The sequence below is a fragment of the Bos javanicus genome, chromosome X (genome assembly GCF_032452875.1).
Source record: "Bos javanicus breed banteng chromosome X, ARS-OSU_banteng_1.0, whole genome shotgun sequence".
Classification (NCBI taxonomy): Eukaryota; Metazoa; Chordata; class Mammalia; order Artiodactyla; family Bovidae; genus Bos; species Bos javanicus.
This window is the reverse complement of record NC_083897.1, coordinates 54,518,118-54,532,093: the sequence shown is the minus strand read 5'-3', so window position 1 is coordinate 54,532,093 and position 13,976 is coordinate 54,518,118. Positions and strand designations below refer to the sequence as shown.

At 41.8% G+C, this 13,976-nt stretch overlaps 1 protein-coding gene across 1 annotated transcript in view; it reads right to left on the bottom strand.

Annotated features, from left to right (window-relative positions):
- Positions 1-5,635, bottom strand: part of FAM199X (family with sequence similarity 199, X-linked) — a 30,895-nt gene extending 25,260 nt beyond the window's left edge. Inside the window, exon 1 of the mRNA XM_061409296.1 lies at positions 5,170-5,635. Within this exon, the coding sequence (XP_061265280.1) occupies positions 5,170-5,366 (197 nt within the window). The 5' untranslated portion in view covers positions 5,367-5,635. The remainder of the gene's footprint in view (positions 1-5,169) is intronic.
- Positions 5,636-13,976: the final 8,341 nt, after the last annotated feature.

Sequence of the window (13,976 nt, the reverse complement as noted above, 5' to 3'; positions counted from 1 at the left end):
GTGATGCTTTTAGACAGTTCTTTTGGCTTCAAACATGTAACACAAGAGCACCATGTACGTGCGCTCAGCACTGAACTCTTCAAACTTACAAAGCCCTTAAATCTTATTCCACTAAGAGAAAACTACCTACCACTAAGATCCTAGCCACAACCATGCAATTATTCACAAAGGACACTCTCTCCATATCTCAGAAGAAAAATGTTGAAAAGAATCCATGAAATGGGGTTTAACTCAGTAACTAGGCTTACTGCCAAAATTTTAATTAAAAAAAACAAAAAAGCCAAGAAGACTTATCCGCAAGGCATTTCAGCAATAATATACAGATGAAGGGCTTTCAATGGCATTTTTGTAAAATTAAGAAAAGTACATGCATCATATACATTCTTCTGAAGCCTTTCTCAGGAAGACCTAACCATTACCTCTGAGAATGAGTATCCAATGAGCACTGTGGAATCAAGTCCTACTGTCAATGATGAAAAGTCATTCCAAAGCCATCCTTTCTCAGTTAACAATCCCCTATCATCATGTGTATTCATCACTGACGTCCTGCTAGAATTCCCATACAACCACCTTGACCTCTGCTACTCTCTGGAGCCCAAAAGGCCATCAGGGTCCCAAGTTAGAACAGATGACACAACCCCCTAATCAGCTCATTCAAATTTCCAACTTTCATCCCAGCAACTTCAATTGTCTTGGGATCCTTACCCATCCCTCTTACCCCCTCTATAGTTTGGGAAGTAAACAACATTCCATGATATTTCTAAGGCTAATTCTTCCATTTAGCCTACTGAGTTAATCCCATCCATCTCTTTGTCATCCCACCTGCTCTAGTATTTTTTATTTCTCCTTTTTCTGTGGGCTTCTTCAAAGGAGCTAACATACCTATTCTTCTAAAGTAAACACTAGACAAGGCAGAAAACAAAGAAACTTTCACTTTTTTTTCCCCCAAATTATCATCACATCTCCCTTTCCCTTCCCTGTTAAATTTATTGAAAAGTTTCTTCTATTCTTCCAACCTTTGTAACCCACAGTTCCACTCCTATTGCACTACTGAAATTGCTGTTCTGATTACTCCCCAATCTACATTTCTAACCTGGGTAGTTCTCCAAAGCCTTATCCCCATCCTCAATTTGTTGCAACAAATCCCTAAATAAAATTATTCCTGCCTCTGTAACATATCACTTCGTGAAATGTGGTTCTCCCACCTATAACTCACAGCTCTTCTGCACCTCCAATTTTCTAACAAGACAGGAAAACTGTGGGTGGAACAAAAGGCACCCAGTAGTCTTGGGCTTTTTCTAGTTAATGGGGCTAGAAATGGGGCTCTGAAATCACAGAACTGAGTAACTAACTGCTGTATACAATACGTAGTTCATTTTGTATCCTGCCAATAGGGTGTAGCAAAGTGAGACACTGTCCTCCCACATGCTTTTCACAATTATTCAATGTCAAAGTACTGATGTACTCCTGAAAGAGGAAGAGAAAAACACACTGAGTAGTTCATATTAACCTCCTTCATCTCACAATTATAGGATCTACCAATATCGCTGTAATTTTTTCAATTTGCTAAAGGATATCCTTCATTTGATGACAATGGAAGTACAGTGGACAAAGGCTGAAAGAAAATCCACAGTTACATCAGAAAAATTCTATCCTCCAAACCAAAAAAAAAAAGCCTTAAAAACTATATACATATATATTTCATATTGACATTTCAATTAAAAAATGTTTTTTGGCTTACTGAAATTTATTTTATTCTCCCCAAATTCCAGACAAATTCAACTTGGTCATAAAATCCTAAAAGATACTCCTAGGAAAGTGAATTCTCAGGAAGTTGGCCATGTTCATGTAATTTATTTTCCAGTGAACCTAGACCAGTGACACACCAATATAAGTGACAGGTGACTCTAAACACAGCAAACATTCAAACTTAGGGATCGTAAGTAATAGTGCCTTGACCCTCTTGGTTAATGAAGACTGCATAGATATCCCAGAGTCCAGTAAATGAGTGGGCACAAAACTGTCATCATCACAAGGCCCTTATCAATAGCATCATCTAAACAATCTCCACAGTTTTGTTATCAGGTAACAATGAAGATGCAAGATAAAGGTAAATCAATTATCTACCCACTGACAAGCTTTCTATTTTTAATGGGACTTATTTCACAATGATTAAACCCAAGACACGGCTTCCCTGGTGGCTCAAACAGTAAAGACTCCACCTGCAATATGGGAGACCTGGGTTCTATCCCTGGGTTGGGAAGATCCCCTGGAGGAGGGCATGGCAACTCACTCGGTATTCCTGGCTGGAGAATGCCCATGGACAGAGGAGCCTGGCAGGTTATGGTCCATGGAGTCTCAGACAGTTGGACATGACTGAGCAACTAAGCACACAGCAAACCCAAGACACAATATCAGTACTCAACTATTCAGATCTGATTGTTGGATTGTTCCTTGAATTGATGAATAACGTGCTGTGAAGAAAAAAAGTGACCCATATGATTCTGAAATAAAAGAACTCCTTAAACTAAACTTTTCCCACATATATGATTTAGCTGTTTGCTTCTCTCTGAAAAGAAATGACTGGAAGCTTATGGTCCTCTCAAATGCCACCCTGAGGAGGGGATAAGAAGGCAGAACATTCCAGAAGGAAAAAGATTTAAAAAGCAAGGTAGCCTGGGGCAGAAACATCACCTGCTCTAAGAATTGCTAATTCTACTTTCCCTAAACTCAGCTGAGAAGAGTGCAGAGCAAGATACTTTAGACCTGCTGCTACCATTCCAAGCCCTGTGAAAAGGAGTTGTTGTTGTTTAGTTGCTAAGTCCTGTCAGACTCTTCATGACCCCCTGGACTGTAGCCTGCCAGACTCCTCTGTCCATTGGAGTTCCCAGGCAGGAATACTGGAGCTGGTTGCCACTTCCTTCTCCAGGGGATCTTCCCGACCCAGAGATTGAACCCGTGTCTCCTGGCATTGGCAGGTGGGTTCTTTACTGCTGAGCCACCAGGGAAGCCCAGGGTAGGAGAAGGGGTCTTGAAAAACAGGCAGTAACTAGAAAAAAATAACGCTAACTTGGAAAAAATGGAGTTGAACAAGAACCTCCCCCTCTATCTTCATCACCTCATTCTGGAAAACAACCTTGACCTTACCAAGGTCTGATAGACAAGGGGGAGAAAAACAAGGAGAAAATGGGGAGGAGGAGAAGGAACAGAACAGAACAATCTGTAAGAAATGTATTATTCACTGTTCTTCACTCCCCAACACCTCCACACATTTTGGGAGCACTTAACCCCTATCCCCACTCCCCTGCCCTCATCATTAGAGCAGGCTAATCCTGAGATCATTTAACTTTCCTGTGTATATGATTTACTCCAATGCGGCAAAACTTAAATATCAAATATGTGCACAAGTATTTTTATTTTCCAATGCAAACAATTCTAAGCACACTTGATTTCATAAATGTTACATTCATAGTAACATTTAGTCACATCCTGGGCTTCTGTGAGTTAGTCTAAGAAACTAACAACCATTTATAACACTGCAGCCATTAGCTCTGTTCCAAGTTTCATCACTGGCTCCAAAGGAGTAATCCTGGCTTTGCCAAACTCGGTTTTATGACCTTGAACTCAGTCTTTTCTCTCTAGGCCCCAGTTTCTTCATTTTTTATAACCAGGATTTGGAACAGTTAAAACAAACTTACCATGACTTTCTTTTCAAATGTATTACAGTGATGAGCTTCATCATTATTTAACTGTAACACCTTGTTTTCAGACTATAACTTTCTTTTAGGTAACAAACGTATTTTATACATTCCTGGTACTCTGTAGAAGCTCAGCAACTCTGTAGATTGATTTAAGGGATTGGTGGGGGAAGCATGCAAAAGGTATTAGAATGTGGAAGGATTTGTTTGTGCTCATATTGTAAAATGGACCAGAAATCAGAACTAGATGCCTTTGCCTTAATTCAGCTCCAGTATTTTCCATAGCTGAATCCCTCTCTCTTTCCCTCCTCCCTTGCCTCTCCTCCTCCTCCCTTTTTCTCCACACACCTTCCCCAGCCTGTTTGTGCGCCCCTATAATAGCAGGCTTCCCTGGTGGCTCAGCAGTAAAGAACATGCCTGCCAATGCAGAGACTTAAAGAGACTCAGGTTCGATCCCTGGGTCAGAAAGATTCCCTGGAGGAGGGCATGGCGACCCACTCCAGTATTCTTGCCTGGAGAATCCCATGGATAGAGGAGCCTGGTGGGCTATGGTCCATGCAGTAGCGAAGAGTGACATGAGCGATTGAGCCTGCACATACACGAATACATATAATATGCACCTATGTTATAGGTTGGGGCTGTGTGTAAAACATCTTCAAATTCCCCACATTTGATATAACACAAATGTCTGCATGATAGAATTCTCCAGAACACTCTACCTTCTAATAAAACTAGTTAGAGGATGCACCCTCTGAAGAAATTTGTATAAGCAAGCTCATCCTATGCTTCACTCCATCCCTCCACTGGCGGAGCAAACCAAAGGATGTGCTTCAGGAAAGAATCTTCCAGATTTAAGCTTATACATTTTGGCAGGGCCTAAAGCGCTAGGGCAAAGGGTTCATAGAGAAAGGAAAAAAAGAGAATCATCTGGTTTTCTAGAGCTTCACTAAAAAATGGGAGGCGGGTTGGAGGTTGGAAACAGCGCTATAAGACGTTTAAAAAATAGAGAAAGGAAGATTCTAGCTTTCAAAGTGCCACCTTTCAAAACGTCGACTGATTTTGATTTTGAGCCATCCGAAATCCTCTCTGTAGCATACCGGAATTGGAAGGGGTTAAACTTTTGCGGGTGGATGGAAACAGGGAAGCATCTAAAAATCAAGGGTGGGGGTCTGGGATTCGCAGGGTACAGATGGGGCAGGAGGGGGAAGGGAAGAGTAGCTGGGTCAGAAGATGAATGGGGTGGGGGGAGAGAGTAAAATGCCGGCTAAAAGGAAAATCGGAGGGAAGGGGTGAAATAGGGAGGGGGAGAGGGAAGGAGCCCGGGAATGAGAGCTGGGTGGAGAAAGGTGGGGGAGGGGGCAACTGAACGCACAGCCCCTAGGCTGAGGGCCAGGATCGGGGGGAGCCGGCGTTGTCCGACTGGAGGCAGGGGTGCGGTAAATTTGCTCCTGCCCTCAGCAGAGGATTGTACCTGTTGGTGTGGAAGCGGTGGAGCGGGTCCGTGCGATGGCAAGACGAAAGCTGGCAGCCGAAATCGCTGATGTCCAGGCAGCCCGGCTCCTCGCTCGGGCAGGTGCCCACCCCACGAGGGGGTCCCAGAAGCGGGAAGGGCTCCTCGGGAGTTAGAAACTTCTCGTATGAAGTGGTGGCTGACGCCTCGTCGGACATGGCTGGAGATGGCCTGGCTCGGACTCCCCACTCCGGCCCGGGGCTGCTCCCGCGCCTGCCCCTGCCCCCACTCTAACCTGTCCGCGGCCCACTGCTGCCCGGGGAGCGCCTGGCGGCTCGCAGGGGCTGCTCCAGGCCACCCAATCAGCGCCTCAGTGGCTTCTGCAGCCACCTCAGCTGTCGTCGCGGCTGCCCGACCTAGCCCAGCGTAGCGCTGCCGCCGCCGCCACCCGGCCCGCCCACCGCGCTCGCCACTCGCGACTGCAGCAGTCTGCCAGGCGCCCGCAGGGAGGGGAAGGGCGGCGGGAAGCCGCTCCCTGTGCCCCCTGCTGGCGCGGAGGAGGAACTGAATCTCCGCCTGCCGCAGCCCGCGCCGCCGGCTCCGCCCCGCCCCGCCCCGCCCTTCGCGCGTCGAATCAGGGATTCCAGGAGCTGTAAGAGCCCGACGCTTCAGGCCAACCTCCTCCTCCACTTTCTCACCCTTGGCGGATTACTAAGCAGCAAGCTGCAGTCCCAAGAAAAGGGACTTAGCCAAGGTCACACTACGGGTGCGTGAGAAAGAATCCAGAGGCTTTGGTTCCCAGCACAGTCGATCACCCTGTCCCAATTCAACAAGTATTTATTGAACTCCTGCAGTGTGTGTGCCCAGCACTGTGCAATGGGCTTCAGGGGAAGAGGGCCAAGTAGGAAAAAAATAGTCCCTGCTTCTCTCTTGATCGCCTAACCCCGAGAACTCTTCGCAACAGCCGGCGGGCTTCTTAGAGTTGCCGGGCACATAATGCTCTTTTGTGCTCTGTGTTCTCGCTCGCATTATGCATTCTGCTTGGAAAGCCCTGCCCTTTCTCCACTGGTAATCCTTAAAGCCCCAGCTCAAATGTTACCTCCTCTGTGAAGCCTTCCTTGACTCCCAAATGAGACTTAGGCATTCCTACTCCTGTAGAAGATATAATACATTATGGCGCTAAACGTCTTGAACTTGATAAATCAGCTTATTAGATGTCACATGCTTTTCTTTCTTCCTGCCTCTTTCTCGCGTCTCTCATTTCTAGACAGTAGTTCCAGATCTTGGGAGTGTAAAATTTTTTTAAATAGTCGGAAGAAAACACAAGGTTACCGATTACTTATTTTGCCAAAGACAATTTTTAAAAGTACCTACTACTATTTTACAAAAGGAAGTACATTTTAATATAAAATGATAAGGCCATAATCTCTCAATTAAAAAAAACATTAACTATATTTAGCTTTATGGAAAAACATTGCAATGATCCTTGAGGGAAGTGTAGAAGTAGATGGAAAGGAGAGGAACAGTAAAAGAATGCAGGACGGGAAGGAGAAAGGGCGTTGGGAGAAGTGGGGAGTTGTCACATGAGCCCCAAACAGTGTCTTGTCCTACCAACTCCTCAACCGCTCCTTAAAATTTAATGTCTTGCTTCAGTTATTTGGCTACCCTACTGTTGAGTATATCTTCTTTCACTCAATTTAGAGATCAAAGAACAGTGATGATCTACGATGGAGACCTATGGTCTCCAGTGCACCCATTTTCAGGGGCCTGGACTAGTGAGACAGAATGGCCCATACCTTAGTCCTCACAAACAAGAGACTTGATTGTCCAATTGAAGCAGGAGTCAAGTGCTGCATTATAATGCAGGTACTCAGGTAATAGCACCAGAACGTCTTAGTAAGAAGCTAACAAAATAGTCTCATTTAAACATATATTTATTTACACATACTATAATAGGGCAGTGTTTTTCAAACTGGAATCCAATGACAGAGTCTGAGTTTTTCTACAAGTCTGTTTTACATTCAGTTTTAGGCATATTCTGGAGTATCTGGATGACTGAATGGTAACAGCTGCCACATAATTAGGACGTGTATTTGAGTCTGTTTTTAAAACCAAGTTGGCACAAAGTAATACTACTTTGTCATGAGCTAGTGAGAAAAGAAATGAAGTGACCCTCCTCCTTCAAGGCTTACTGTACAACTGAAAATTTTTGTCATTTGAAAGTGGAAAGTGATGGGAAAGGAGAGTCCTCACAAGACACACATACAAGTATGCTGAAAATCAAGAGTGCACACAGGCCAGCTGGTAGTATGCTCAGGTTTCTAAGGGCAGTTTTGTCTTAGCAAACATCATGTAACAGATTAAATGAACATTTTTAAAATGTGTGCATAATTGGTAAATTGAATTTGTATAAGAGCTTTATGAACAGCAGAGTTCATATTTAGTTTTGTTTATATTTAGGAAATAGTAGTATAAAATTAATATAAATGATTGGGTCTGAGAAAGTTTTTGAGTTCCCTTAAATATATTTTTCAGTTGAGAAACAGTGATAGAAATAATGACAGCAGCACATAGAGTATGTGCACTATGTGTATAATGTTTACTTAAATATATGATCTAGGAGTTGATGACTGTTGTGCATCCTTCCTTCTTGCTTCACTTCAATTTTCTTGGTTAGTTCCTTGGGGGTACCTAGTCTGAATGCATTTACCCAATTCATCTTTCCCTACCATTATAATGAAATAGAATAATTCTGATATGTATATATTAGTTCCCTACATTCTTTGAGGGTCTGGGACTGGAAGGCAACCCTGGAATGCTCTACCTTCCTCAGGTGCATAACTTAGTACCCAGAGAGATGATGGACTGCAAGAGGGTTATGAAGAGACTGAACAGGACTGAGAATTGCCAAACAATCTTTATCATTTTGGTTACTATTGGATAGAAATATATGAGTTTGACACAGTGATCTGTGATCTAATTTTTATAATTTTTTCATGTGACTGATGGATGCAAATTATAAGTGTGTATATATTTATGTCTATACCTAGATATATGAGATGTGCTGTGCTATGCTTAGCTGCTCAGTCATGTCCAATTCTTCGTGATTGTAACCTGCCAGGCTCCTCTGTCCATGGGAACTCTCCAAGCAAGAATATCAGAGTGGGTCGCCATGCCCTCCACCAGGGGATCTTCCCAACCCAAGGACTGAACTCAGGTCTCCCACATTGCAGGTGGATTCTTTACCATCTGAGCTACCAGGGAAGCCCAAAAATACTGAAGTGGGTAGCCTATCTCTTCTCCAAGGTATCTTCCCGACCCAGGAATCCAACCAGGGTCTCCTGCATTGCAGGCAGATTCTTTATCAGCTGAGCTACCAGGGAAGCCCCAGATATATTAGATTTTATATATATTGGAGAAGGAGATATATATATATATATATATATATATATATATATATATATATATATATATAAAATCAGCTCCCCAAGTATCACCAACACAACTTGAAAAACAAAGCTTGAGTATATTACTTATCACAGCAAGGGAGAACATCTATTCCATAAAGATTTGGCAGTGTCTCAGAGGGAAAAAGGTAAGGATAGAATTGATTAAAATAGGGTGTTTGTTTTAAAAGTAGAGATTTCAGTGTGGAGACTTGACTAGGATTGAGTACATGATACATGTACTCATGATACAACAGTCCAAGAGTGGTGGAAGCAGCAAGGCAAGAATTGAGGTAAGAAATTTAGAGAATCTTAGGGTGCAAACATTGTCCATGCTTTCCATTGAAGAGTTCGTGGGTCTTTTGAGAAATTCTTATGAAGGGTATTCAGTATGTGCTCAGTCACTCAGTTGTGTCCAACTTTTGCAATGCTTTGGACTGTAGCCCACCAGGCTCCACTGCCCACAATTTTTTGCTCCACTGCAATTTTTCAGGCAAGAATACTGGAGTGGGTTGCCATTTCCTCCTTGAGGGGATCTTCCCAACTCAGGGATTGAACCCATGTCTCCTGCATTGCAGATTGATTCTTTACCACTGAGCCATCAGAGAAGCCCTATTGGGTCTGTGTCTACATTAATTTTTTTGCATGTGGATGACCAGTTGTTCCAGCACCATTTGTTGAAAAGATATCTCTTTTTTTTTTTGAAAAGATATCTTTTCTCCTTTGTCAAAGATTATTTTTTGTTGGTCTGTACTAGGACTCTGTGTTATTCCACTGATCTATTTGTCTCTTCTTGTGCCAATACCACACTGTTTTGACTACTGTAGCTTTTATAGTAGGTTTTCAAGTTGGGTAGTGTCAGTCTTCTGACTTTGTTCTTCAAGATGTGTTGGCTATTCTGGGTCTTTTGACTTTCCATATAAACTTAGCATAAGTCCATCGATATCCACAAAATAATGTGTTGGGATTATGATTGGGATTGCACTGAATCTATAGAACATTGGGAGTGCTAATGTAAATAGTACTGTGTTTTTCATTTCAAACACCACTTGATCGTTGCAGGTATATAGGAAAGTGACACTTTTGAATATTAACCTTGTTTCCTGGGTAAGTTCTTGGGATGAGCAATCAACCTGTTTGCCTGGGCAGGATAGTCCTGAAAATAAAGAGATGCTCATGAAGACAGAGCAACAGCAAAGTTATACTAATATAGACAGTAAACATAGTTTTGTTTCTCAGAGTCCAGGCTGAGTGTGGGGATAGGCAGCTTGGGCTTTCAGCTTTTCCTTAAATACACTATTAATATCTAAGATGTGACCATTCTGGATTTTCACTGTTGTTTGGGGTATCACAATCACATGTCAAGTTTCTGTCTATAGTTGTTCTGGTCCCCAAGTTTCCCACAGTGGTTGTTTATATCTCTGTATCAGGCTTTTCTGCTCTTCCTGCTATATAGCCATTTGCTAGATTGTCATAATAACAGCTGTGATAGAGATCATAGATCTGAAACTGAAAAATAATACTAAAAGAAGTATTATGATCAGAGTTTATATGTTTGATTATGATCAGAATTCGTGGTCCACTTCTCAGCTAGGAGCCATGAGTGCCTACATTAAACCAAGGGAATATATCCCATCCCTAATCTGAAGAGCCTGCCAAACCAGCTATGGGGTTGTTCTCCAAATTGCCCAAATTCAGATTTCTTGGTTTACTTCCTGGAGTTTTAGTAGTATCAAAGATCTCAGAGGACTTCCCTCATAGTCCGTTGGTTAAGAATCCACCTGCCAATGCAGGGGACAGGGGTTCAATCCCTGGTCCAGGAAGATTCCTCATGCCACAGTGCAACTAAGCCCATGTGCCCTGAACTCTAGAGCCTGCAAGCCACAACTAGAGAAAGCCTACATGTGACAATCAAGACCCAATGCAGCCAAAAATAAATAAATAAATCTTGGAGAGGACTGTAGGGATGTAGGCACAATATCCTGCTGTTAAATTAGCTCATGTTCTCCCTCAAGAAGCCAGTCCTATATTTAAGGCAGTTCAATTCTGAACCATGGCCCATTCAATTGCATGAACTTCTGGGGCAATAAGTTTTAAGTGATTGTATTAGTTTCATAAGGCTGCTATGACAAATTGCCACAAACTTGGTGGCTTTATTCTTGCACAGTTCTGAAGCCTAGAAATCTGAAATGTAGCAGGACCACACTCACTCCAGAGGCCCTAGAGGAGAAGTGGTCCCTTGTTTTTTTCAGCTTCTTGTAGCTGTCCTTGCATTCATGGACTTGTAGACTCATTTCTTCAACATCTGCCTTCATCACACTGCCTCCTTTGGGTGTCTCTCAAATCTTCCTCTGCATCACTTTTTAAAAAATATTTATTTATTTATTTGGCTGTGCTGGGTCTTAGTTTCAGTATGCAGGATATTTAGTCGTGACATGTGGGATCTAATTCCCTGACTAGAGATCTAACCCAGGCTCCCTGCATTGGGAGCTCGGAATCTTAGCTGCTGGATGACCAGGGAAGTCCCTGTCTCACTTTTTTAAGAACACTTTTCTTCGGACTTAGGGCCTACCCAGATAATCCAGGATAAGTTCTCCTCTCAAAATCTTTATGAATGTTTTGGGCTTAATATATACTGCAATATTCACAGATTTCCGAGATTAGAAGGTGGAAATATCTTTCAGGGTCTACCATTCAGCCCACTGCAGTGGCATTGTCTAAATCGCTTGATATTCTCTGAACCACAGCATGTACAGTTTGCTCTACTTTCTGTGCCTTTAATAAAGCATGAAATGAAGAGGCCTGAGAAAAGGAAAAAGAAATCCAGAATTCCCAAAAAGCAGTTAGGGTTTCAGTCCTCTAATTGGAGACACCTCTTTTTTCTTTTTTGAATTATCTGTTTACCCTTTTTCCTAGAAGACAAACTAATGGGGCAGAATGTATATCAGAGCCAATTCTGATAATGCCAATTACCAAAGTTTTAGACAAAATATCTATAACAACTGAGTCTACTTTCATCAAAAACAGTAAATGTTACATCTGATTTACAAAAAAATAGAGACAATTTTTATAGAGGAAAAAACTGAAAGATAAATAATAATAGAGATATGACATACATTCTATACCATGAATATACTAAACATACAGGAAGAACATATATTTACAGAATATCAAGAATACCAACTAGTTCCTGATCTTAGAGGAAATGCTTTTAGGTTTTCACTGTTGAGAATGATATTACTTGAGTCAGTTGGAGTAAGGTTGATGAACCTAGATTCTGTTATACAAAGTGAAGAAGTCAGAAAGAGAAAAACAAATACCATATATTAATGCATGCATATGTAATCCAGAAAAATAGTACTGTTGAAACTATTTACAGAGAAGAAATGGAGACACAGACGTAGATAACATACTTGTGGGCACAGCGGGGGAAAGGGAGGTTAGGACAAATTGAGAAAGTAGCACTGACATATATACACTACCATGTGTAAAATACATAAGTAGTGGGAAGCTGCTGCATAACACAAGGAGCCAAGCCTGGTGCTCTGTGACAACCTAGAAGAGTAGAATTGGGGGGGCGGGGTGGCGCTCAAGTGGGAAGGGATATATATCCTATATATATATATATATATATATATGACTGATTCACATTGTTGTATGGCAGAGACCAACACAACATTGTACAGAAATTATCCTCCAATAAAAAAATGAATACCAACTAAAGAAATTCAGTAAGTCTGGAGCAGGTACAACAAAACCTATATTTTAATGGAACTCCATAGGTTAAGTCTGATACACATCCTCACTTAAAAGCCACAGGCTTTGAAGATGCTAGATTCAAATTAATAAGAAGTAAGGCTGTGGCCAAGAAAAGGTTTACAATAATAACTAAAATTATAACCAATAATGCTAAACTGCTTTTGCCTAATATTCTCAGGCAAAGTACCACCAGAACTCTGATAAATAGAAATATCATGGAGACCAAAAGCCTTGAGCTATCTCTAGATACTTTCCATTTAGGATACAATTTCTGACATTTTTATGTTAGAAATATTTCGCCCATACAAATGTGACTTAGGGGAAACTGAGCATCTCTTCTAATTAGACAACTCTTCCTATGCATCTCATCAATAGTAATACTACTGCTGCTGCTGCTGCTGCTGCTGCTGCTAAGTTGCTTCAGTTGTGTCCGATTCTGTGCGACCCCACAGACGGCAGCCCACCAGGCTCCTCCATCCCTGGGATTCTCCAGGCAAGAACACTGGAGTGGGTTGCCATTTCCTTCTCCAATGCATGAAAGTGAAAAGTGAAAGTGAAGTTGCTCAGTGGTGTCCAACTTTTAGTGACCCCATGGACTGCAGCCCACCAGGCTCTTCCCTCCATGGGATCTTCCAGGCAAGAGTACTGGAGTGGGGTGCCATTGCCTTCTCCAAATAGTAACACTAAATAAACATAATAGTTTCTAGCACCTTTTTTCTAAGGTAAAAGAAAAAACAAATCTTTGACTGATTGAGGGCCTTTTGGAAAATATCAAATATACCTTTAGGTGCAAAATATATCCTGAAAGTTATTTTATTTCATTTTACATTTAGGATTCAACCTTAGGAAGAAAACAAAATCAAAAGTCAAGAAATTTGAATACTTAAAATAGGATAGTTGGTGAAAAGAAACAGTATTTGGCTATTCATATGAAGGGAACAATAAAGCATTTAAAAATAAACACAGAAGGTAACATGACTCTCAAGAACCTCAGCTCCTTCATAAGTGAGGAAGCTTTGTTTTCTTAAATAATCAAGGACATGATTAAAGTCAACACAAAGCACAGAAATTATTCTGGTAAAACATAAAATCTTTTTTATTTGGAAGATTACATAAAATAACCCTTCACATTGTAGGTGAAGAAAATAAACAATAAATAGTGTCATGTACTATGCTGCTACTGCTGCTGCTAAGTCGCTTCAGTCGTGTCCGACTCTGTGCAACCCCATAGACGGCAGCCCACCAGGCTCCTCCGTCCCTGGGATTCTCCAGGCAAGAACACTGGAGTGGGTTGCCATTTCCTTCTCCAATGCATAAAAGTGAAAAGTGAAAGTGAAGTCGCTCAGTCGTGTCCGAGTCTAGCGACCCCATGGACTGCAGCCTACCAGGCTCCTCTGTCCATGGGATTTTCTTTTTTCTTTTTTTTTGTCCATGGGATTTTCTAGGCAAAAGTACTGGAGTGGGGTGCCATTGCTTTCTCCGAATGTACTATGCTAGGCCCTTGAAATACAAAATAAATGTGACATACTCTAAATCATCCAAGATTTTACAGCCTAGGTAAGGAAACAGGTTATGATTTTTTTTTAAGTGAAAGAATGTGACAGAGATTGCTAGTTGTTTATC